Source organism: Halichoerus grypus, chromosome 7 (assembly GCF_964656455.1).
Source record: "Halichoerus grypus chromosome 7, mHalGry1.hap1.1, whole genome shotgun sequence".
Lineage (NCBI taxonomy): Eukaryota > Metazoa > Chordata > Mammalia > Carnivora > Phocidae > Halichoerus > Halichoerus grypus.
In genome coordinates, this window is record NC_135718.1 from 111,223,758 (window position 1) to 111,245,675 (window position 21,918).

The 21,918-nt window shown below is 38.5% G+C and overlaps 1 protein-coding gene across 7 annotated transcripts in view; it reads left to right on the plus strand.

Annotated features, from left to right (window-relative positions):
- Positions 1-1,778: 1,778 nt before the first annotated feature.
- Positions 1,779-21,918, plus strand: part of EDEM3 (ER degradation enhancing alpha-mannosidase like protein 3) — a 69,188-nt gene continuing 49,048 nt past the window's right edge. For 2 of the 7 annotated variants that reach the window (XM_078078057.1, XM_078078058.1), the window contains exons 1-4: positions 1,779-2,154; positions 7,159-7,204; positions 20,718-20,818; positions 21,780-21,819. In XM_078078057.1, the coding sequence (XP_077934183.1) occupies positions 1,994-2,154; positions 7,159-7,204; positions 20,718-20,818; positions 21,780-21,819 (348 nt within the window). In that variant the 5' untranslated portion in view covers positions 1,779-1,993. The remainder of the gene's footprint in view (positions 2,155-7,158; positions 7,205-20,717; positions 20,819-21,779; positions 21,820-21,918) is intronic. The other 5 variants (XM_078078054.1, XM_078078059.1, XM_078078055.1 and 2 more) reach the window with 3 other exon arrangements.

Sequence of the window (21,918 nt, forward strand, 5' to 3'; positions counted from 1 at the left end):
GGCATAGAAAGGTAGGACATGTGAATTTGTTAGTTATCACATGAATCTGAGGGCAGGGCAGGGGTAGAAGGGAGATGACATGTTCAGAAGGTCTGTAGATGTCCTTAATGCCAACTCTGGTAACAATGGGGTGAAAAGTAGGGTGGCAGGGAGATAATTAGGAGACAACTGCAATGGTTCAGGAAAGAGATAATGAGGCTTGAGCCGAGCAGAAGTAGGAGTGACAGCAGGTAGAGATAGCAGAAGTAAAATCTATATAATTTGGCCACTGAGTGGGTGTGGACCATGAAGGAGGAGGAAGAGTTGAAGATGATTCTAACGCATTAATTTGAACCAGTGAACATACTACATTTGAGCTACCTTGGGCCAGAGAGAAGGGAATTTCTATTAGGAAGGTGGAAATGGGGGTCTAGAGATCACGACAGATACGGATTTAGAAATCAACCACAGGCATATGATGGCTGAATCCATTTGGGTGGAAGAAATCACCAAAGAATAATGTACAAAGAGAAAGAAAGACAAAAAGAAAACCTTAAAATATAGGGAACACCAGCGTTTTAAGAATGAGTAGAGTGGGGAGTGAAGGAAGAGTCATTGGTGTCACATGAACGGTGGGTCTGAGAGGGAAGCGGATGATGCAAGCTGATAGAAATCAAGGAAGAAAAGTTTCCAGAAATAGAGCTGAACGATGCTGAGAGGATCAGTAGGTGATTTCCTGTGGTCACAGAGATCACATCTGCACCTCAACTCCGCACCGACCTACCGAATTATCACACACACACGAAAATGTGTTGTTGGTTTTTTTTCAAGAGGAACCTACTCCTTATTTTACCAATAGTTAATGTGGGACTCAGTGATCAAAATAAATCGCAAGTTCCAATTTCCTTCAATAATTTTCCTTTGCAGCTCACTCTACTCTCCTTACATTGAGCTTTTTAGAGAACTATTATTAATCAAGTACGTGTCCTCTTTAATCCTTGTGGATGCGGTTACATGCAAGGACTCCTGAGTCATAGAGGCTGGTTGGGCATCTAATCCAGCAGTGTGACGAGGACTTGTTACCCAACCTCTTCAGCGTCGGTTTCCTCATTTGCAAAGTGGGAATGACGGTACTTACTTCTTAAGAGTTGAGAAGCGTGCAAGAGAGAACGCAAGTAAAACTCTTAGCACATTGCGTCAAAGGTCAAGTCATTTTTGCTGTTACCGTTCTGTAATCTCCCCGAGAGCAGACGACAACCCCAACACTAGTCCCTAAAGCGTGTAGCACCGAGCTGGGGACGTGTGAGCCTCATTCTGCCAGCCCTCGGGGGAGCGTCAAGCGCAGGAAGAGGGATAAATAGTTGACAGCTTCCCCAGGACTCTGTAGCTGACAGCGCCGGTGCAAGGACTGGCTGCAAGACGCAGCGGAAAGCGGGATCTCAGGCACCGCCCGTGACCCTCAGACGACCACACGTCCCAGGGTGCAGCGCGCCCACCCTGAGTGGAAATTTAGCCAAGCGGAGTCGGATTGCGAGCCCGCCGGTGGAAGCAGTGCACGCTGGGAATTGTAGTCTTCGGGTCGAAAGTTCACGGGTCGGAGGCGGGCCGAAGCCAGAGGTCCCTCCCCAGTCCCGCCTTTTGTCCACGTCTCACTTCTCTCGACCAATGCCCTCTCCTTTCCCCGGAGCCAGCCCCTCTCCGATCCGGTCCCCATTGGTCCCAAGCTTCAACGCCTTGGGCCCTACCCGGAAGTAGCGTTGGGGGAGGCGGTTTCCTAGACTACGACACCGGAAAGCTGGGGGAGGTGCTCGGGGCTGCTGAGGGCGGAGGGCGGTGGCAGCGCTGGCGCTGGAGACCGGCTCGGTGGTTTCGGGAAGCAGATCGGCGACGGCTGCCGCTCGCGTAGCTCCGCATCCCGCCCTCGGCACGGCTCGCAGCACCCTTGCCACCGGCGTCCGACAATGTGTCCCACCGGCCGGGCGTAGCCGCTGCGCGTGCGCGGAACCGTGGGGCCATGAGCGAAGCCGGCGGCGGCCGGGGCTGTGGGTCCTCGGTCCCCCAGCGAGCGCCATGGAGCCTGGTGGCGGCGACGGCCGCGTTCTGCCTGGTGTCGGCCACGTCCGTCTGGACGGCGGGGGCCGCGCCCATGAGTAGGGAGGAGAGACAGAAGCTTGGGTAAGGGTGCTTGGCAGCCTCGGGTGGGTTTCCTTAGGGGGCGGACCACAGGCGAGGTGCCTGTCATTGCGACCCGGGCGCGCAGTGGCCTCTCGTCGCGATTGGGATGGCTGTTGCCCCGCGAGGACCCTGGCGGGGAGGACAGGGTCCGGGAAGGTGCGGGCCGTCGCCTGCAGTGCGACCTCGAGGGATCGTCAGGGTGTCGCCTGGGCCGTCGGTGACATGTGCAGGCTCCTTGAGGCCATCCGCCGTGTGTCAACGCAGCTGCCATGTCAGTGGCCCGTGAAGGGGGCTACAGCCCGTGCTACTACGCGTCAGAGTCCTGCGGTTGTCTTTAGTCGGAGACATGGTTAGATTTCTCGCACAAGTGAGCTCCTAGCTGGGAAGATGTTGGCTGATCTCACAGTAGTTAAGGAAATAGTCTTTACACCTGTTACGGAAAGGGGGGCGTTCATTGGAATTTGAACTTTACACATTTACCATTTCCTTGCAATGTTTTCTTGCGCTGAATTTTCTAATAGAACAGTATTTAATGGTATTATTCAGAAGCCTCAATTAAGTATACCTGTTCACTTTACTCAAAGTAGTTTTATCAATTTCGAAAGTGTCATAAAATTATCACTTATATTTACAGCATTTAATTGGGAGTCAATATTCCTAATATATGCTAGGTCCCACAAATGAATAAGAAAAAAGCCAAGAACCAGTAAGAAAATGAGCAAAGAGCATGAAGAGTTAATTCATTCAAGAGGAAATGCAAATGGTCAATAAATACGAAAAGTTACTCAACCTCTTAAATGTGAGAGATGCAGATTAAAACAATGAGATAGATGTTTTTGCCATCAGATTAATAAGTACAGGGGCGCCTGGCTGGTTCAGTCAGTAGAGCCTGTGACTCTTGATCTTAGGGTTGTAAATTTGAGCCCACGTTGGGTGTAGAGATGACTTAAAAATAAAATCTTAAAAAAAAAAATTAGTAAGTATGAAACAGAGTACTGACTAGTCGAAGTGTGAGAAAAGACTTGGTGGGAGTGTAAATTGCTGTAACTTACTGACAGTATCTCCTAAAATTTAAATTGTGTGTACTCTTTGATTCATTAATCCCGTCTCAGGAATCAATCCTACAGAAATACAAGCGCTATTGATGTAGAGATAGGTGTACAAGGATGTGCTTTTTTTTTTTTTAGGTTGTGCATTTTGAAAGAATGGAACTGTTCCTTGGAGCATCCGTATTGTGGAATAATATTCAGACATTAGGGAGGAGGTAGATCATTGGAAGGCTATCCAGGATACATTCCCAAGACAAAAAAAAAAAAAAAATGCAAGTTGTAGAATAATATGTTTAGTGCCATTCCATGTTCTCTCTCTCTCTCTCTCTTTTTTAAGATTTTTATTTGAGAGAGAGAGCCAGTGAGAGAGAGCATGAGCAGGGGGAGGGCAGAGGGAGTAGCAGGCTCCCTGCTGATCAGGGAGTGAGATGTGGGGCTGGATCCTAGGACTCCGGGATTATGACCTGAGCCGAAGGCAGACACTTAGCCCACTGAGCCACCCAGGTGCCCCACCATCCCATGTTCCTTTTTTTTTTTTTTTTTTAAGATTTTATTTATTTATTTGACAGGGAGAGACACACAGAAAGAGAGGGAACACAAGCAGGGGGAGAGGGAGAAGCAGGCTTCCTGCGGAGAAGGGAGCCTGATGCGGGGCTCCATCCCAGGACCCTGGGATCATGACCTGAGCTGAAGGCAGACACTTAACGACTGAGCCATCCAGGCGCCCCATCCCATGTTCTTTTAAAAGCAGAAAAGAAATTGTCTAAGTTCAGAAAAACATGGAAAGATGATTACTCCTGGGTTAGGATGGAGGTGAGATGGAACCATCAGGTTTTATTTCATATACTTCCTTATGTTTAAATTATTGCAAGAGTATTGTATTAGTTTTTAAATAAGGTAACAATAAAAGATGCCTGATGGAAAAAAATCAGCTACCCAAAGAAAATTATCAGTAAACTCTTAATAAGTATTTTAACTTTTCTCTATGAATTTAATGTGTCATTGATAACTGTTTTAATGAATGCTCTGCTCTGTGCCAGGCACTTTACACTTTACTCTCTAATCCTCCCTGTTAATGAGGTGGAGGTGATCCCCATTAAGCAGGTGAGGAAATTGAGACTCAAGGTCAACTTGTTCAAACTCAGTAAGTGATGGAGTCAGTATTCAAAACCAGGTCTGGGGGCACCTGGGTGGCTCAGTCGTTAAGCGTCTGCCTTCGGCTCAGGTCACGATCCCAGAGTCCTGAGATCGAGCCCCGCATCGGGCTCCCTGCTCTGCAGGAAGCCTGCTTCTCCCTCTCCCACTCTCCCTGCTTGTGTTCCCTCTCTCGCTGTGTCTGTCTCTGTCAAATAAATAAATAAAATCTTTAAAAAAAACCAAAAAAACAAACCAGGTCTGTATGACCTCAGAGCGGATGTTCTCTCTACTATGTTGCACTTCTTAAGACTTGGAAAGAGAAGCTTCAAGTCTGTTAAGGATAGAAAGTATCTTATTTGACTACCACTCCTCTTTTTCTTTTTTTTTTTATTAAAAATTTTTATTTGGAAAAAGTCATTAGTTAAGTCATTTTTGATCAAAATTAATTTTTAACTGGAAAAGTTCAACCAGAGTGGCTTGAACTGTCAGTTTAAATTTTGAGAGTAATAGTCTGGAGCTATAAACCACAAATACACAATTGCTTGCTGGTTTCCCCTTTGGAAATTTTCGGGAAACTGAACTCTGATTCATTAGGTTTACCTGTGTGAATTTTTTAAAAGCCCAAATAATGATTTATGATAAAAAGCCTAAAATGCCCCATCCCTTTTCCTATCCCCCCAAACCAAACTGATGATAAAGACTGGAATTATCACAAGTTGTGAGCAGTTGCTCAGTTGCTTGCAGTTTATAGTTTATGGAATTTTTTACTTGGTCATATGTAGTCTTACTCTTCCTGGATTACATTGTTTTTTGTTTTTGTGGTTTAAATGTTACAGCAGTTGTTAATGTTATCTTTTCATTTAAAAAAAAGTATAAAGCCATCCAATTTCTGTAGGACATTGGCAGGCAATGTAGTTTTAGAAAAAGCTGACTTATAAAAATTAATTTAAAATAAATAAAAAGACAATTTTTGAACTATGAATCTGATTTCCAGTACATTTCTATTCACTTGCTGAATAGAAATAAAACTTCATAGAGACATTTTTTCTGTTTAATAGAGTAAGCTACCATTCTGTATTTAAATATGACTGTGAGGACTTACGGGTTTAACTAGGAGAGTGTTCAACTGGATATTAAATATCTCCACTTTGAAGTATGTGTTATGATATTTGATGGTCATATGCTACAGAAATGTAAGGTTTGGAAAATTATGTGTCCTCCTATGCAATTGTGATTTATTCATAATCATGAAAATTGAACGCTTATGAAGTTTGGGTTAACAAGTTAAAGCTTATGTTATCTGTAATGCGCATGTCTAGGCACTGCCATTACCAGTTAAAGGAATTCCTGTTTCTTGGCAATAATCTTGTGTTGATTCCATTTCAGTGAAAGGAAAAAGAAGAATTTCCATATTCCATTTATTGATATCAGTGCTTGAAAAAATTTTAACATTGTTTTTGGTTGTTCATTAGCTAATTTGAGAGATCTTTATCATTTGCAATTTTAATAAATGTGTGGAAGAATTCTTTAAGATACTCCATAGTTTTCTGAGATAACTTGATCCATATTCTATCATATATGTACACATGTAAAGAATTAATGTTTTAGCAGAGTGACAAGATCTTGTTTATAATGATTATTTTAAAATGATTATTCATAAAAAGTGTGTCAGGACTTTATTCAGTTTACAAGTTTGAATGTAGTTGATTTTGCTGGTCATTATAGCCAGGATCTGGAAATTAGTTCTTTTCTGTATGCTAGCTTTATTATTACCAGTATTTCATCATCCATGATTACAGTTTTTAAAATGACAATTGCAATCAATATAACAGGAAGTAAAATAAAATTATACCCAGCCATTTTCTCTAACACTTTCTTCAATTCTTGCTATTAGTGACTGGAACTTTGGGAACAATAGTAAGTGTTAATAGAAGATTGTTGAACTATTTTTCCCTTGCTAATTATTGAGATATTTGGCCTTGTCTAACCATAATATTAACTTTGTAGTTTTTCGCATAGTCCTCAAGCCCCCAAACTTGAGAGTGTTGAACTGAAAGACCAATTTGTTGGTCCAGACAATACAGATTTTGACTTAGTAAATCTAGTGTGGGGATCAGAAATCTCCCATTTTAAATAGTCATCTTGCGGATTTTAAGAAACAGATAGTGAAAACACACAAATCTCTTCTTTTTAGAGATGAATATTACTTATTTGACTTCTGACAGTTTTTTAAAGAAGAGAGTACATCATAAAATCAAAATGTATCTTTTGAAAGCGTGAACAAACATATATTAATAAATATATATTAAACTAAGCATTAGTGATTTGATTTAAAATGAAAGATAGAAGCTTGTTAGAGTACTGTTATTTCATACCATTACATACCCATCCTTCTCTTGATAGAATATATAGTATAAGCAATAAACAGTAACAATAATTACTTCTTTTGGGAGTCTCCAGCTATATTCTTCCTTTTAAGACAGATATGTTGAATAATTTTGTTAAGAGATAATTGTTTTTCAGCATCAGATTTCCTTCTCTATGCATGGCATGCATCATTTATCAATTTTCTTGGGAAACATAAGGTGAATTTTACATAGATTGCTAGGAATAGTAAAAGTTTGGCCCAGCTCTATGTGGTTCATGAAAGCTTGTCTACTAACACTGGTATAATTCTTGAGTCTGTTTATGTCTTTTCTAACTAATTTTTTCTTTTTTTTTTAATTGGTATATGTTTATGAAGGAGCATTAACTTTTTTAGAAAAACAATAAATAGAATGTTCTTAACATTTTTCCATTTCTGCTCTTTTAAAATTAGGAATCAAGTACTGGAAATGTTTGATCATGCTTATGGTAACTATATGGTAAGTAGAAGGCTTATCTTTACACATCATTTATGTGAGCGGATTAGTATATAAACATAGCTGCAGATTTTGAAACCTGAATTAATAGCACATTTTTTTAAATGGAATTTTTAAAAAAAACAGCGCAAGCGTAAGCTAACAGAGTGTTTCTGGTAATTGGTTCTTAGAGGAGTTTATTGGATAGCTACGAAATTGCATTAGATTATGAAACTTGGTATTTAAGTAGTTTGCTTTGATGCTATCAGCAATGTGAGTGATTTATATAGCTAGATATTGTGGATGTACATGAATAAGATGTCTCCAGCCTTTGGGGAAATTCTCTTAATTGAAAATACTGTTTGTAATATTGCTTTATATATTCTACGAAGAAAACCGTTGCTGAAAAGAGACAAAATATGACCTAGTTTCTGTCCAAGTTATGTCTTCATAGTGGGCTTTGATTTGAATATATTCTGCTTTCTAGATACACTGATCTGTATTGTTTTAAAATGTCTTAATGTTCACTTGGGATGAAATAGCACCTTCAGTTTTGCAAGATGAAAAAGTTATGGAGATCTTTTGCTCAACAGTGAATATACTTAATGCTGCTAAACTTAAAAATGTTAAAAATGGTAAATTTTATCTTACATGTTTTTTACCACAATTAAAAATTTAATCCCCCCATAGTACAGGGAGCCACTTAGGGGATGGTAGGGCTGGGGGGGTTGTAGCTGCCGCCTGTTTCTCCCTGCCTCATGCCCCTTAATAAAATGACCTTAGACTCCAGGAAAAAAATGTTTAATTTCTAAAAAGATGAACTAGCAGCAAATTTTAGAGTTCAAAGAACATTTTCTGTGTAAATTTCTGTAATTTTGAAAAGAGTAATCAAATTATTTTGAGAATTCTTATGAATTTTATAATATGTTTTTACACTTTTTACATTTTAAAATATGTTTTTAGTTTTTTACATTTTAAAATGTTTTTACATTTTAAAATATGTCAGCAGATTTTCTTTTATGATGAAAGCCTATAAAATATAGGCAGAGAACTGACTTTAATTGATTCTGCTTTAAGTATATTTCAGCTGATTCTGTGTATCCATTTTTCATTATATATTACCCAAATATCTTCATATATTAACATCTTTATAAACATCTAAGTGTACACACTTTATGTGTTCTTTTACTGTTTTTTTTTTTTTTTTTAAGGTTTTTAAAAAAATTTATTTGACACAGAGCAGAGCAAGCGAGAGAACACAGGTTGTAGGAGGGGCAAAGGGAGAGGGAGAAGCAGACTCCCTGCTGAGCAGGGAACCTGACTCCACTCAGGACTCAATCCCAGGACCCTGAGGTCATGACCTGAGCCGAAGGCAGATGCTTAACCAACTGTGCCACTGGTGCCCCTTAAAATTTCATTTTTAATGCATTCATTTTGTAATTGATAAAATTATTTATCTCTGGTTAGTTAATTCCATTTGGGCCAAGCATAATTGAACAGATCTAGGCTAATAGTTTTGTGGTGGCCAAGTGGATCCATGCTATACCCTCAAACCTGAGCCATCTCATAAATGCATACTTTTGCTTCCAAAGTTGAATAAAAGGTAAATAACTGGATCAGTTCAGTATATTTCACTGTAAATAGGATCCTCTCTTTGTAAAGCACAGTATCTTAATTAATTAATTAATTTAAAAAAGATTTTATTTATTCATTTGGGGCGGGGAGGGACAAAGGGAGACAGAGAAACAGACTCCCCGCCGAGCAGGGAGCCCAATGTCAGGCTCCATCCCAGGACCCTGGGATCATGACCTGAGCCGAAGGCAGATGCTTAACCGACTGAGCCACCCAGGCGCCCCTAAAGCACAGTATTTTTAATATCTCATCTCTTTTTAGGTAAACAACAGAAAGTTCTATCAATACATTTTTTCCTGTTATAGAATGCACTTAGTAAATGGATTTATGACAGAGCAGGTGCTGAGAACAGCTCTCAGAGGACTTCCTGGTCCAGTTCCTATTTATTGGACCCTAGTTGAGAAGCTTTGTATTACACTTCCCTACCTATAAAATTGAAAGGAGAGGGATTTCAACCCCCAATACTGGGAATTCCTGGAATTAACACTCCCCTTCGTTTTTCCAATGGATCCACACCCATCTGCAATCCACTGCAATACATATTTTTAAATGTTCAACTATTTTACAACACAAGTGACTCTTGCAATGTACTTGTGCTATGCTCAGTATGTGAAGATTGTAACCCAAAATATAGTCTGGAATTCTCACTTCCCTTTTTCAAGTTTCGAACTAACCTGAAACAGTTCTAAAATATTAAGCAGAGACCAGGTGCTCTGTATTTGTTATTTGAAATCACTTGAAAATTTTTTTCCAGTTACTATACTGAGAAACAGTATTAGCTTGCTGTAGATCAGAAGTGTATAGGTTTTGGAGTTAGATGGGTTTGAGTTCAAATTCTGTCATGTTTATTTAATAGCTTGGACCCTAAAGAGATCATTTAACCCCTTTGAGCACTATCTTATGTAAAATGGACATAATTGTAAAGGGCTGTTGTAGCTTGTAAGATTGTTGAGAACAGGGATCATTTTATTTATTTTATTTTTTATTTTTAAAAAATTTTATTTATTTGTCAGAGAGAGAGCACAAGCAGGGGGAGCGGCAGGCAGAGGGAGGGAGAATCAAGCTTCCTGCTGAGCAAGGAGCCCATTGTGGGAGGGACTGGATCCCAGGACCCTGAGATCATGACCTGAGCTGAAGGCAGACGCTTAACTGACTGAGCCACCCAGGCGTCTCGAGAACAGGGATCATTTTACTTAATTTTTAATAAATTCATATTTTATATGTCTTGTGCCTGAAATCATGCCTGGTACACAAATGCTTATTAAATGTTTTTAAAGAGGGGCACCTGGGTGGCTCAGTTGGTTAAGTGTCCGACTCTTGATTTCAGCTCAGGTCATGAGATCAAGCCCTGTGTGGGGCTTCGTGCTGAGTGTGGGGTCTGCTGAAGGTTCTCTCTCTCCCCTTCTGTCTCTACCTCTCCCCCTGCTTGTGCTTTCTTTCTGTCTCTTGAAATAAATAAAATCTTTAAAAAAAAAATAAATTTTTTTAAAAGAACTGAATTGAATTCTTGTGAAGGTGTAATCAAATAGTGATTTTTTTTGCATTTGATTATTATGATATATCTTTGCCTTTTAAATTCAAAGAAATCATTTAACAAACTTCATGAAAGATACAAGTTTATGGTGAGTTCTGGGATCTTTACAGACGTCTGCTTCTTTTCTTGTAGTCGGTTGCCTACTATGCTGAAATGTAAATACCTGGCACATGGTGGGCTTTTAATAAGTGTTGAAAGCTTTTAATTTCTCACTAGTCCTTCTTAATATTACTCTCCATTCTAGTGTACATTTAGAGCAATTCCTTTTAACTTTCTTGGTTCCTAGGAGAACAGTGGTTTTCCAAAGATGGCAATATAATATTAAGAGCAAGCAAGAAGTCTGGAAATGGAACAGGACACCCTGAGCTAGCTGTGCCACCTACCAGCTGGGTTGCAATGAGAAAGTTACCTAATCTCCCTGAACCTGTTTCCTCATCTCTCAAAAATGGTTTGCCTGCCCCACACTGCTGTTGTAAGGATTGAACAAGTTAATATAATTCAAGTGTGTGGAACTAGTGTCCAGCAAATAGGAAGCACTATATAAGAGTTTACTGCTGCTGTTATTATTCATTTTCTGCCTGAGATTGAAATTGCCCTCCTAAGCTTCATCTAGGCTCTTAACTCAGAACTCGTTCCTTGGATTGTACATACAACTTCTTTAAAACACATTCTTTTCTGTTCTAGGCATGTACCCTTTGAGCTTATTTTTTCACCTTACCTTTTGTTTTTGATTCTCCAAGTTCTGTAAATGCTATTTTTTTTTAAGATTTTATTTATTTATTTGACAGAGAGAGAGACAGCGAGAGAGGGAACACAAGCAGGGGGAGTGGGAGAGGGAGAAGCAGGCTCCCCGCTGAGCAGGGAGCCTGATGCGGGACCCTGGGATCATGACCTGAACCGAAGGCAGAGGCTTAAGGACTGAGCCACCCAGGCGCCCCAGTGCTATTTTTCAATAACAATGCCCTGCCAGCTTTAGGTAGGGCACTCCAACACTGCCATCCTTTGTTATATCCAGGAGTTTTCTGGTTTTATCAATTAATTGGCTTAAATATTAACATTATAACAACTATGCTTGACAAATCTCTGGCCTTGATCATACTGCAATTTATCCACAGTAAACTGCACAGATGGCTTTCTTTTTCCCTCGAATAATATGAAATTAGGTGTTTGTTTTGGCAGTTCTTGTGTGGCCTTATTTAACCGCAGACCATAGCCACTTTAGCGCTTCTGTTAGTATGTTTTTAGTATTTGTGCTGAGGTTACTTTGCAGATTAATTTAGATGACAAAATGACATGTATTTAGGCCACCAAATGCAGAACTGTTTTGGATCTTTGCTTCCTGACCTGATATTTGTCTCCCTATGTTTTTCCTGTTACTGTAAACAACTCAACCTGTTATAAGCAAACACTGTTAAGGTAGAGCGTTAAACGTTACAAATAAACTTTAAAAGAGTTGGTAAGCACAGTTTCTTTTACCTAGTAGAATCATACCTAATAACCACTTTTAAGCTTGATTTTGTGAGAGCACAGTTCAAAGAAACAGTAGATTAGTCCTCATTCAAACCAAGGGAAAATGTAACTTCCTTATAGATTTCTAGATTTATGTAAGTTTTCTTAGAATTACTTTTTTTCCCCTAATGTTCTTTCTTTGAACATCTTTTATTGTGGTAAAAAATATATATAAATATATATATAATAAAATTTACCATTTTAACCATTTTTAAGTGAACATTTCTATGGCATTCAGTATATTCACCATGTTGTGTAACCATCACCATCCATCTCCAGAACTTTTTCATATTCCCCATTTGAAACTCTGTACCTAATGTTTTCTTTTTGATTGTTCATCAGAAAGTAGTTCTGGGCATGCCTGGGTGGGTCAGTCTGTTAAGCATCTATCTGCCTTCAGCTCAGGTCATGATCCCAGGGTCCTGGGATCGAGGCCTGCATCAGGCTCCTTGCTCAGCGAGGAGCCTGCTTCTCCCTCTGCCCCTCTTTTTGCTCATGCTCTCTGTCTCTCTTTTTCTCTTTCTCTCAAATAAATAAATAAAATCTTTTTTTAAAAAAAGTAATTCTGTAAATAAAATATTTAAAAAGTGGTACTAATGGCTGGGAGGAGGGAAGTTATAAATTTATGTGTGTCTTTTTTTGTGTGGATGAGTGTGGGACTACCTTTTCTTAACTAGTATTCCTTGGTGTGTACTTTTAGAGCATCCTAAAACTTTGCCAAAATGACAAAAATTGTGTAGTATCCTCTTGTAATATATTATTATCACACTTTGATACTCTGTTTAGGATTTTAGCTCAGTAGAACAAAGTTTTTCTGTTTAATTAGGTATAGGTTATTGACAAAGACATTTTTTTTTTTAAGATTTTATTTATTTATTTGACAGAGAGGGAGATAGCGAGAGCAGGAACACAAGCAGGGGGAGTGGGAGAGGGAGAAGCAGGCTTCCCGCCGAGCAGGGAGCCCGATGCGGGGCTCGATCCCAGTACCCTGGGATCATGACCCGAGCCGAAGGCAGATGCTTAATGACTGAGCCACCCAGGCGCCCCTTGACAAAGAAATTTTTAATTTTAAGTGCACAATTCTGAATTTTGACAGTTGTTTCCATTTGTTTAACTACCACCACAGTCATGACATGCTTTTCCATCAAAATGCTTCCTCATGCTTTGTAGCAGTCAGTTGCTTTTCCCTACCTCTGACCCCTGGCAACCATTGTAATCTGATTTTGGCACTATAGTTTTTCCTTTTTAGGATTTCATATAAATGGCATCATACAGTATGTAGTCTTTTTTGATTCAGATTCTTATGTTTAATATGATGGTTTTGAGATTTTAGCCATGTTGTTGGATATATTGTAGTTCCTATTTATTGCTTAGTAGTATTCAGTTGATTTGATAGAACACAATTTATTTATCCATTTGCCAATTGGTAAGTATTTGGCTTGTTTCTGGTCTTTGGCTATTATTAAAAAGACTGCTGTGAAAATTTGCTGTGAATGCAGATTTTTACATGGACATACATTTTCATATATTTCCGAAATAGGAATGGGATTGTTAGGTTATATGGGAAGGATAAGTTTATAAGAAACTGCAAAACTTCCCTAAAGTGTCTGTAACATTTTGTATTCCACACCAGCAATGTATGAGTTTCAGTTATGCCACATCTGCTCCAGTACTTAGTATTTTTGGTCTTTTTAATTTTAGCTATTCTAATTGGTATATAATGGCATTTTGTTGTGACTTTAATTTGACTATCCCAATAATTGGTGATGTTGAAAATCTTTCTTTGTGCTTGTATATCTTCTTTTTAGTGAAGCCTGCTCAAATCTCTTGTCTATTTTAAAATCAGGTCATTTGTCCTGTTATTGCTGAGTCATAAGAGTTATATATTCTGGATATCAGTCCTTAATCACATATATCACATATCACAGAGATTTTCTCCCTATCTGTGCTTTGCCTTTTAATTTTCTTAACAGTGTCTTTTGAAGGCAAATGTTTTAAATTGTGATCAAATCCAATTTATCCTTTTTTATGATTCCTATCTTTTATATACTACCTAAAAAATATTTCCCTAGCCCAGGCCACAAATGTTTTCTTGTTTTCTTCTAGGTGTTTTATAATATAGCCTGTTCATTTAGATCATCACTCATTTTGTGTTAATGTTTGTATATAGAATGAGGTAAAGGTTGATTTATATTTTTTTCTATGTGGATACCAACTATTCCCGCACTATTTGTTGAAAAGAATATCCTTTTACCACTGAATTACTTTGGTATCTGTGTAAAATTAGTTAATCATCTATGCATGGGTCTGTTTCTAGACTGTATTTTTTTCCCCATTGATCTGAATATCTATATGTATACTAATATCACACTGTCTTAAGTGTGATATTAAGTTGTGAAATCAGGCAGTGTAAGTCTTTCAGCATTGTTCTTTTTCAAAATTGTTTTTGATATTCTAGGTTCTTTGCATTTCTTTTTTTTTTTTAAGATTTTATTAGCGGGTGTGCACACGTGACATGCGCACATGTGTAGGGAGGAGGGGCACAGGGGCAGAGGGAGAGGGAGAAGCAGACTCCCCACTGAGCAGGGAGCCCGACATGGGGTTCCATCCCAGGACCCTGAGATCATGACCTGAGGCAAAGGTAGAGGCTTAACCTACTGAGCCACTGCAGATGCCCCGGTTCTTTGCATTTCTGTGTAAATTTTAGAATCATAGTGTCAATTTCTACCAGAAATAGGAGTCTGCTCTGTTGTTTTATGCATTTGCTCTTGCTTTAAGCTAGGCACATGTTCTACTTAATTTGTATAGGACTCTCTTTATCACCTGAGTTTTATTTCTGAGTGATAATTATTAAATGTGTTTTGTGGTTCTGAGTCATAGCAATATGAATTACTTATCCCTTGTTCTGGCAATACATTGTGAAGAGAAAGTTTTACTGTACCTCAAATAGACAGGATATTTGAAGTGTAATATGGCTGTTTATTTGCCACGTAGGCATTGCTCCAGATTTATGCAAACCAACTGTAGTTCACTTTGTGGTTAACCCAAAGAAAAGGCTGTAGTTTTGTTTTATCCTTAATCTTGAAGTAACATCTTGTTCAAAGTTCCCTTATTTGATTATTCTGTTTGTAATTGTTACTAATATTTTTCTTACCTAGATAAGCCTAGGGTTTGAGTTTCATATTTAATTTCAGATAGAGGTGTTTGTGCATGTGTATGTTTTTGCAAAACCCTGGAAATAGTATAAAGTGTTCTAAGCGGTGGTGGTTTAGATAGTAAGGAATTCTTTACAATCAAATTAACATTTGAATGATATCTTACAAAGTTTCAAAGTTTCAAAATACATCAGCAAGTTGAAAAAATATCACCTTTTTTGAATTACTTCTAAGTGTTGTTTAGATGTGTTAAATATAAAACTTAAGCAATAAAAAATAGCATGCATTCTGGGAAATCACAGATCTATTGGAATTAACACTGAAATAGAAGTTAGGAACTTATTGTATATAATACTAAAATGACAGTATGTTCAATTCAGAATTTGGTAGCTGTGTGTGGATTCTAATTATAGTATAAACAGTTGTCTGGAATCCTTTCCTCAGGAAATGAATCATTATGTAGCACCGAACTTTTTTTTTTTTTTTTTTTTTTTTTTAAAGATTTTTTATTTATTTATTTGAGAGAGAGAGAATGAGAGAGAGCAAGCACATGAGAGGGGGAGGGTCAGAGGGAGAAGCAGACTCCCTGCCGAGCAGGGAGCCCGATGCGGGACTCGATCCAGGGACTCCAGGATCATGACAGCCGAAGGCAGTCGCTTAACCAACTGAGCCACCCAGGCGCCCAGCACCGAACTTTTTTAAATATCTGAAGGGTTGCAGTCTTCAGTGCTTTTTGTATTCTTTAGCCTACTTTATTATTATTATTTTTTTATCTTTCCTTTTCTGTTTGGCCATGTGTTTAGTGTACCTGTCCTCTATTCTATTTTTCTGCTGCTAATGTGCTGTGGGTTTGGCATATAGATAATTGAGGTTAGTAAGAGGCAGTAGGATAGAGCTGGGCATGGAATTGGGAGTATTTCTGCTGAACTTCAAGAATTAAGAATCATAGGAACATACAGGTATAGGAGGTACAAGTCATTCGAGGTACGAAGGATCAGACTAGTCTTAGAAACTTTGCCATAATGATACTCAGTGAATGCAAGAGGTTGTGGAACAGTAGCCTCAAATTTCTGAAGGAAAGAAAACATGTCTCAAGCATTTTGTAAACATTCATTTTATTTTTCAAGTGTAAGACAAGAGACATCCTCACCCAAGGATACCAGAGAAATAACAATACTGATGACACTCTTAAAACCAAGAAACAGGGGCGCCTGGGTGGCTCAGTCATTAAGCGTCTGCCTTCGGCTCAGGTCATGATCCCAGGGTTCTGGGATCGAGCCCCGCTTCAGGCTCCCTGCTCAGCGGGAAGCCTGCTTCTCCCTCTCCCACTCCCCCTGCTTGTGTTCCTTCTCTCGCTTTGTCTCTCTCTATTAAATAAATAAATAAAATCTTAAAAAAAACAAACAAACAAAAGCCAAGAAACAAAAACGTACCTGAGGACAAGTCCAGGCAACCAACAGCTGAATCAAAATAAAAAGTCAGGAATGGAGAAGCCATTAGAAAAATGGTGTGTGTCGACTCTACTTAAGTAAAATCCTAATACTAGCAACTGTGGGAATTAGGGTTCCAGAGCAGAATACAAATGTTACAAACCTTTTAAAATCTTTGTCAAAACATTGAAAATTCTCTTTCTGATGGTTATAAATGTACAGAGGAGATTTTAAAATAGCAAAACTAATATTCAAAATAGTAAAGACTTTCGGAAAATTAAAGTGTTACTTCTTTGCAAAAACTCATTAAGATCGAATAGTCTTGCCTCCCTTGCCTTCACCTCAGTTGCATAACCTAAGATACCAGCACGCATCTTTTCTATGCGTCAGTGAATTGTCATCCTCCTTTCAAAATTTGGATCAGCTGAAAAAATTGTACCCCTTTCCCTCTGTATCCTGAAATACCTCTGGGAATTCCTTTAATGGGAAGTCTTTTGCAGGTATCGGTTCCTTTGTGACATCTTCACCCTTTATGTGGCAACCACTTTCTTCATCTGTGTAGCTAATTCGGCCCTCACTCAGTTCCTATAGCTGCGCATCTGCAGCCTCTGAGTGTCAGTGTTGTCAGTAGTCCCTGGCCAGCTCTTCTGTACGTGGTTTATGTTCGGTTTGACTTGCACTTTCAGTGTCCTCATTTTTCATTTCTTCGCTGAACTTTCATCCTTGTTGGCTGATTTCCTCTTCCGATTATCCATCCTTGTAAATTGTCACACTGTCATGTGTGATTATCACAGGCTGACAGGGAGACAACTACACGCTTGCTGTGTATGAACTAAAAACTAGACACATGGTGATCAAACCACTGACAGACTTCGAAAGAAGTGATGTGATTGATCACTGAGCATGATGAGCGTCGGTTATTTACGTACTAACTTGTGGATTGAAGAGCTGGCTCCGAAGTTTGTATTTTATGCACTTACTTGCAGTTAATACACAGCCGTGTTGTTGAGGGTTTATTTAACTAGATTGTAAAAACTTATATATAGCAAAGCCAGGCAGAGTGAAGACTGTCTATAATAACATAATTGACAAAAATCTTAAGTTGAATGGGGAACAATGTGAGTGTATTAATCTTATTATTCTTGACAGGGAGTCAGTGAATATTGTCTGAAGTTGAAATATATAAGCACAATGATTCTAATCTCTAAGTGTTTCTCATAATCATATAATTAATTTTAGAGGAATCTTTTAGGGATTCTCCCCTAGTGAAGAAAATACGAAGTTCAGCAGGTCTTTCTTGTTTCTGTCCTTTTCTGTTAAGACCTATAGCCAGTAGGTGGGGATGTTCCAGTCCAGTTTCACTGAAGCCAACTATCCAACTTAAAGAACCTACTTTTCTGGCTTATGGCCATGTATGCAAGACCAATAACATCAACTCTCATACCCTTTGGGCATTAACATAATTCCCCTGAAGTCTATCTTTATTTCTAATGCCCATGTCAGGGTCACCACAGCTTCATCATCTGTACTCCATTATTCACTTTTGGTACTTGAGAATTTTTTCTTGTTCTTAAGCTCAGCTATGTATTTAAAATAATTTGACACTGATACAGCATTTCTGTGTATTTGTAATGAATAGGAGGGAAGATTTTTGCATGTGTTTCATTATTATCTGGATTAGAAATACTCTGTCATGGTCATTCTTTAAAAAAAAAAAAAAAAAAGAATTCCAGGGGCCCCTGGGTGGCTCAGTTAAGCATCCAGCTCTTGGTTTCACTCAGGTCATGATCCCAGGGTCGTGAGATTGAGCCCTGCATCGAGCCTGGCAGAGGGCTCTGTGCTCAGTAGGAAGTCTGCTTCCCCTCTCCCTCTCCCTCTGCCCCTCCCCCCATGTGTGTGCACGTGCGCGCGCGCTCTCTCTCATAAATAAATCTTTAAAAGAAAATTCCACTCAAAATAGTATCCCAAACTGTAAAATTCCTTTTAATAACTATTAAGAAATGTGTGAGACCTATAGAAGGAAACCAAATTCATAAAAGAAGATATGAATTAATGTAGTGATGTACTACATTCTTAGATGGGAAGACTCAGTTGGTAATGATGTCAATTCTCCCCAAAGTAGGCTCTTCCAATTAAAATTTCAATGGAATTTTAAAGAAAATATAAAGTTATCCGGAGAGGTAAATTTGAAAATGTAGTTAAGAAAATTTTGAAGAAAAATAACTGGGGGGAGTGAGTTGCTGTACTAAGCAGCAAGGTATGGTGCAAAGATAGAATAATTAAGATAACAGTTTGGAGCAGGAAATAGGTCTGTAGGGCAGTAGGAGTAGGAAGTAAGTCTGTCAAGCAGATGGGTCTGTAGAACAAAATTGAGGCTACAGAAACATGTAGACAATTTTGAACTAATAAAGCTTCATTTCAAGCAATTAGGGAGAGGATGGGTTATTTAAAAAGTGGCATTTAGAAAATTGGCTGTTTTGGGGGGCAAACACAGTTATATCCCTATTTTACATCATAAAGAAAATTAGATTCCAGATGGAGTAAATCTGTAGACATAAAAAAAAAAAAAGAGTGCTGTTTTCAGAGGCTCAAGATAGCCTTCTTAACCATGCCTGAAATCTAGAAACCATAAAGGAAGAGACTGATAGACTTAACTACATATTTAAAGCTTAAAGTAGGGGTGCCTCGGTGGCTCAGTCGTTAAGCGTCTGCCTTCGGCTCGGGTCATTGATCCCAGGGTGCTGGGATCGAGCCCCGCGTCAGGCTCCCTGCTCAGCGGGAAGCCTGCTTCTCCCTCCTGCTCTCACTCTCTCTCTCTCTCTGTCAAATAAATAAATAAAATCTTAAAAAAAAAAAAAGCTTAAAGTAAAAAGCACCAAAACAAAGTTGAAAGATTAACAAAAGACAGGAGAAATATATTTACTATATAAAACAAACACAATATATAGAGTGTCTTGGCCAATAAGACAACCAATAGAAAATGGACAAAACATATAAACAGACGTTTCAAAAAAATAGCAATGACTAATACAAAAAGATGTTTATCCTCATTAATAATAAAACTTGAGATACCATTTTTTACTCAGGAGATTGGCAAAATATAAATCATTGGTCATCTCCTATGTTAGAATATTGTAGGGATGTAAGTTAGTGTCTTCAGTTTGATAGTTATCAGAAATTAAATATCCATACCTTTGGCCCATTGGGTCTGTTTCTAGGGATTTAATCTACAGAAATACAAGCATATGTACAAAAGATATATGCATATAGATGTTCATTGTAGCATTGTTTAGTGAGAAATTGAGTTCAATTTATGCGTTCCTCAATAGAGGAATAAATGAATAAATTTTAGTGTATCCATACTTTGGAATACCGTGAGGAGCAGGTACCATGAAGGATCATGGGCTCTAGAGTCAGGTTGCCAGGCTTAAATTCTGGATTCATTATTTACTAGTTGCATGTCTGGACTTACTTAACTTCTCTGGCCTCAATTTTCTCATCTGTAAAATAGGGATAATTGAATCTGTTTCGGAGGTGTGATAATTAAATGAACTAAACTGTATAGAACAGTGCTTAGAATGTAAGTACTCAGTAATATTAGCTAATAGTAAATGATCACTTTTTGTTAAAAAAATACATTTATAAAATTCTAACATGGAAAAACCCCATTGTGATTTAAGTAAACAAATTTTAGAGCAATGTGTGCATATGGCATGAGCACCTGTTTGTAAATAAAATGTAAATTATGTATGTGCCTGTATTTTAATGTATGTGGATAAATTTGGAAGCATAAATGCCAGTCTTAACAGTAGTTACCTTTGAGGAGTGAGATTTGGTGGAGCGGAAGCAGATTATCAGATTTTTAAAGATATTTTTTAGTATTTTTTTCTTAAGCATGTATTACACTATAAATTAAAAAAAAAAAAGATTTTATTTATTTATTTGACAGAGAGAGAGAGAGATAGCGAGAGCAGGAACACAAGCAGGGGGAATGGGAGAGGGAGAAGCAGGCTTCCCGCCAAGCAGGGAGCCCGATGTGGGGCTCGATCCCAGGACCCTGGGACCATGACCTGAGCTGAAGGCAGACACTTAACAACTGAGCCACCCAGGCGCCCCACATGATAACTAAATTTTTAAAAAAAGATCCCATAGACTAAGAATAGTAGAACTTCTAACTTCCATCTTACTTTTTTAAAAATAACTGCAAGAAGGTGTGTCCTAGGTGATGTTTGCTTTCTCTTATTTTCCTCAGTGACTCACTATAATTTTCCTTGCAGGAACATGCTTACCCAGCTGATGAACTCATGCCTTTAACCTGTAGAGGTCGTGTTAGAGGCCAGGAGCCAAGTCGGGGTGATGTTGATGACGCCTTGGGAAAGTGAGTATTATTAACACAGTGGGTGGTGTGGCATCTCAGGCTTCCGAAGTCGTAGACTTCCTAGATGCAGCATACAGTTGTATTTCTGGGGGTTGGTTAAATATCAAGGACTGCTTTAAGTATTAACATTAAACTCTTTTATTTCCTTCTGTTATCTTTTATAAAAAATCATTTTACCTCTTAGATCAGTGAAAAGTTAAGTTGCTAAGATGAATATAACTTTTGAAATGTATATAAAGTCATTGACACATTATAAAGTGTTGATAGTTTAGTATTTTTTATATTTATTTTTTAAAGATTTTATTTATTTGAGGGGCGCCTGGGTGGCTCAGTCGGTTAAGCGTCTGCCTTCAGCTCCGGTCATGGTCCCAGGGTCCTGGGATCGAGCCCCGCATCAGGCTCCCCACTCAGCGGGAAGCCTGCTTCTCTCTCTCCTTCTCCCACTCCCCTTGCTTGTGTTCCTACTCTCGCTGTCTCTCTGTCAAATAAATAAATAAAATCTTTAAAAAAAAAAGATTTTATTTATTTGAGAGAGAGAGTATATAGCAGGGGGTGGGGTGGGGGGCAGAGGGAGAGGGAGAAGCAGACTCCCTGCTGAACAGAGAGCCCAATGTAGGGCTTGATTCCAGGATCCTGGGATCATGACCTGAGCTGAAGGCAGATGCTTAACTGATTGAGCCACCCAGGCACCTTGACAGTTTAATATTTTTATTTGCTTTAAAAAAGAGTTAATATATTTTCTATTCATTTTGAAAGATATGTAGATACACTGAATATTAAACGTCATGTTAAGCCTTTTCAGGTGCCTTCAGTGCTTTCTAGGTTACATTGTACTATAGATGCATGGAAGTACTAGCTAATAGAAACTACCAGTCAATAAGGCATAGATACATCTGCTTATACATTCATGGATAAAATTCAGAATTCTAATGGTTTGTATCTCATTATACTTGTTTCTTAGATTTTCCCTGACACTGATTGATTCTTTGGACACTCTTGTGGTAAGTTTGATTCCTCTTGAATTTACTTATTTTATAAATTTCATAATTTGTACACTCAAAATATTATGAATACAGTCATTACACAGTAAGTCTGAAGTA